This window comes from Eutrema salsugineum, unplaced genomic scaffold, assembly GCF_000478725.1.
Source record: "Eutrema salsugineum unplaced genomic scaffold, Eutsalg1_0 scaffold_17, whole genome shotgun sequence".
Lineage (NCBI taxonomy): Eukaryota > Viridiplantae > Streptophyta > Magnoliopsida > Brassicales > Brassicaceae > Eutrema > Eutrema salsugineum.
The window spans coordinates 2,322,719-2,326,841 of record NW_006256852.1 but is presented as its reverse complement, the minus strand read 5'-3'; the positions used below and the strand labels follow the sequence as shown (position 1 = coordinate 2,326,841).

Genomic DNA, 4,123 nt, shown 5'->3' with positions numbered 1-4,123 from the left:
TTCATCGAAATTGTTTTAATTCTATCTCGAATTCTTTTAATACACAGAGTATATATAAATTTTCATTATCCAAAGATGCACTGTGGTTGAGGTCAAACAAAACAAGGATCGATTGTCCTGTATATCATATATCATTTCAGTCATTTGGTATCAACTTAAAGTTATTTATTCATAAAAAAGATAGTTTGGTGTGTTTCTGAACTTATAGTTATACATTAATCAAATATGGTAGAGTAATAGATCGACGGTGTATATTCCTATTGAATGTTGACGAGTAAAACGTGGAAGATCGATTTTAAATTAGTGAGGAAACTGTTAATTAGAAGCAAGCCTTGACTCACGTTGCCTATAATTAAGAATCAAGAAGACTCGTATCATTCTCATCATCCACCTCTAACACCTTCTTCTTATTTGAATATCAAATCTCATCATATTTTCATATGACGAGATCGAGGAGAGTCTTTGACACAGAGGAATTATTTATCAATGCTATCGCGGAGCGCACAGCCGCTCTCTCTGCGCATTACTGCCATCAGAGAGGCTATTTCACCGTTGTTCTCTCTGGTGGTGATCTCATCTCTTGGCTAAGGTATGTATGAGAATTTTTTTGAATATTACTCATTATTTACTAGGATATTTGTAAAAAGTAATAATAATCAATGTAATTAATTAATTTTTACAGAAAACTTTTGCAACCTCCTTACATTGATTCAATCGAATGGTCTAAGTGGCACATCTTTTGGGTCGACGAGAGGGTTGTTCCATGGGACCATCCAGACAGCAACTACAAACTCGCCATGGATGGTTTTCTCTCTCAGGTAAAAATAAAATCATAATATGTTATATATGATGATAGCAGTCTCCATATGTTAATTCCTTCAATACATATATGATATATAACAGTCAAGTTGTATGATATTAAAAACAAAATTGTATGATATTTACTTACAAACTACAGTAAAAAATTCTTTAAATTAATAATGTTGGGACTCTCAAATTTTACTAATTTAACGAGTTATTGATTTATAAAGAGATTAATTTGGTCAAAATTTAAATTTGGAACCAAAGAAATTTATACTTAATCAAGTTTATTAATTTATCGAATATAAATTTATAAAGTACTATGTAGTGTTTTTTTGGATAAACTTTGATATGCCAACCAGGTTTTGTGATACCATGTAGGTTCCCATTCCAACTGGAAACATTTATCCCATCGATCAATATTGTGCAGCTGTTGGTGATGCCAAAGGGGCCGCGTTCCTCTACGAGAAGTGCATCAAAAGATTGGTAGATCGAAACATCATCCGCTCATACAAATCCTCAGGCTTCCCACAGTTCGATCTCCAGCTCCTAGGAATGGGTCCAGATGGTCATATGGCGTCCCTGTTCCCGGGACATCCTCACATCAATTTTAAGTCAAATTTGGTAACTTATATCACCGATTCCCCAAAACCGCCACCAAAAAGAATCACCTTCACTTTACCGGTCATTAACTGCTCTTCCTACAACCTCATGGCTATCCGTGGTATGGAACAGGCTGATGCGGTGGCTAGGGTTTTTAACGATGATCTCGACTTGCCTACAGCTAGGCTCAAAGCTGATACAGAAGTCATCTGGTATCTGGACGCAGACGCTGCATCCAAGCTCTCTGACTACGATGAAGAATAATAAGGTTCGCCTCTCCGGTCCGTTTGGTTCTCTTCTATTTATTTGTATCTTATATATCTTGCTTTGCCTTTAATGTTCCTAATGTTTTCTTCTTTTTTTTTTTTGGTGGACTGAATGTTTTCTAATAAGAGCTGTGTTTGGAATGTAAGATCGAGTTGGTTCGGTTTATTCTTGCAAACAGGTACGATTGTATTTCTCTTCTATGAGTTCTAATGTAATTCATAATTCGTTTGATCCTGGCTTAGTACAATCTATTTTTTGGTCTACAATAGAATCTTAATTTTTTGTTACTGTTACTAATTTTGTTATCAGATTTTGTAAAGTTGGTTTAGATGGTTTAGCCTTAACCTAATTGGTTTAAATAGTATTCGTAGCAGTTAAATTAAATTCAATGTCATACTTCAACGGCAGTTTTATAACAGACTATAATCAATGGCAAAGCTTAAACTTTGTATAAGATAGCAGAAGTTAATTTGATATAGGTTGGATCAGATACTCCGGATATAAATAAGTGTGATTTGGAAGCTATTCTAATTTGGATTAGATTCAACAATGTTCCTTGTGATTTGATAATCGAGGCTGGTTTCTTTCATATTGGTGGTGCTTGGTCTTTCATATTGGTGGTGCTTGAAGTGATCCAGTTGCTGTTAGAAATCTCAATGGTTTTTCTTCTGGAGAAGTTCAAGTCAAAATTGATCTCTCCAAGCCATTATCTAATCTTATTAAGTAGAGACAGATGAAGGGGATATCATCATTCTTGAAGCATGTTATCTCTGGCTTCCTCCAATTTTTCCTTCTCTGTCGTATCATTGGCCATCGAGATTTTGCCTGTATGATGCTCAATCACTCGCCTAACTCTGAAGTGCATGAGACCAATAGTGACTCCGTTTCAGCGAATCCAGAATCGCAAGCTATGCACGTTGTTGTTGATCAGATGGCAATTGACGCTCAAGAGGACAGCCTCACTCTTCAAGTCACTAGTGACACTGTCTTTACTGCTACCACAGTATCAGAAGCTCTCCCAACAACACCAGTCTCTTCCCAAAAGATTGAAACTGTCACATAAGGTATCTCTACTATCTTAGATATTACAAAGGAAAACAAATTATCTTAAAAAGGTTGCAGGCACTCCTGATCGGGTCTCTTCTCCATCTTCTGCTCAAATTGAGAATGAAGTTATAGCCATTGCCTCTAAAACATATGAGACAAGTCTTTTCTCCACTATCATATGTGAGAAATCTTTTCTTAGTCTTGATATTTCAACTCTTTTTCCGGTTGCTTTCAGTGATCTCTTTGATAAAAATGGAGTGTTTATGGAGATGAACTTGTACTTCATCAGAAATCCCGAAGAGGTAGGTCAATAAAACCTTCTCAAAAGTTGCTAAAAATCTAATGGTCTCAAAACCGTGGTCGTCTAGAGCGTTGAGGCCGTGGAGATCTTAGATCTCAAATCTAAGCTTTTTGTTTAGTTTTATTAATCTTTTTTTTTTATTTTTCAGCTTTTGGTTTTTAAGAGTTTTCTTTAGATTAAGTTAAACCTTAATCCCTTCTTCTCTAATCCTTTTTTTTTTTTTTTGTTATTTTGTCATATTTTAATTTTAAATTAATGAAAGCTCTTTCACAAAAAAAAAAAAATTCAAAAAATTTCAAAGTAGGCATGCTTTTAAAAAAGTTTTCCTTTTTGTTAAGAGTAAGAAAAGATCTTTATTTTTTATTTGGGTTATTTTCTATTATTTTTTAAATTTTTTAACATATATAATTATAAATATTATATTCTATTTAAATTATTATTATTATTTTGCATTTAATAATAAAAATGTTTGCACTGCTTTTTTTCGACATTAAAAAAAATATTTTGAACCATTATATTTAATTGGTCTATATTTGTTCTGACTTAGCTGCATGATATGTATTATTTAATATATGTTATCATCTAAAACCTAATTAAGCCTAATGACATTAAAAATATTATTGATAACAAATGAACAGAGCTTTCCATGGATTGACATCTCATCATATAAGAGAAATATTGTTTTTTTTTTGTCAAACTATTAAAAATATATATAAACTATTTAGTTTGGCTCTAACTATGCTAAAAATCATTAAAATATCAAAATATGCTCTTTCATATCTAATATATGTGTCTGTGTGGGTGAAATAAAAACTGAAGTCTGGTGTCTTGTTATGCAACAAAAAAATAGAAGAAGGAATTGATGTCAACGAAAAATGTTACTATAAGCCTGTTCGTTTGATCTACGCTAGCGACACGTAACTTTCGGAAACACTCGACAACTTTATCTATGGGCGACAACCGTAAAAAAACTAAAACGATGACTGCAAGAGTTGCTGATTTTTCCAAGGCAACACCAACGACATTCGATTAAAGTAAAAGCAGCGTCATAATTTTTTCACTTTTGTTAAGTTTGCGTCCTTTGATGTCTATTTATTTGCCGCA

The 4,123-nt window shown here is 33.3% G+C and overlaps 1 protein-coding gene across 1 annotated transcript; it reads left to right on the top strand.

Annotated features, from left to right (window-relative positions):
- The first annotated feature begins 385 nt into the window (after window positions 1-385).
- Window positions 386-1,914, top strand: LOC18020487 (probable 6-phosphogluconolactonase 4). The gene is made up of 3 exons (XM_006403223.2): window positions 386-589; window positions 683-818; window positions 1,183-1,914. Exons 1-3 carry the CDS (start codon window positions 441-443, stop codon window positions 1,666-1,668), a joined length of 771 nt encoding a protein of 256 aa, XP_006403286.1. The 5' UTR covers window positions 386-440; the 3' UTR covers window positions 1,669-1,914.
- The last annotated feature ends 2,209 nt before the right edge of the window (window positions 1,915-4,123 follow it).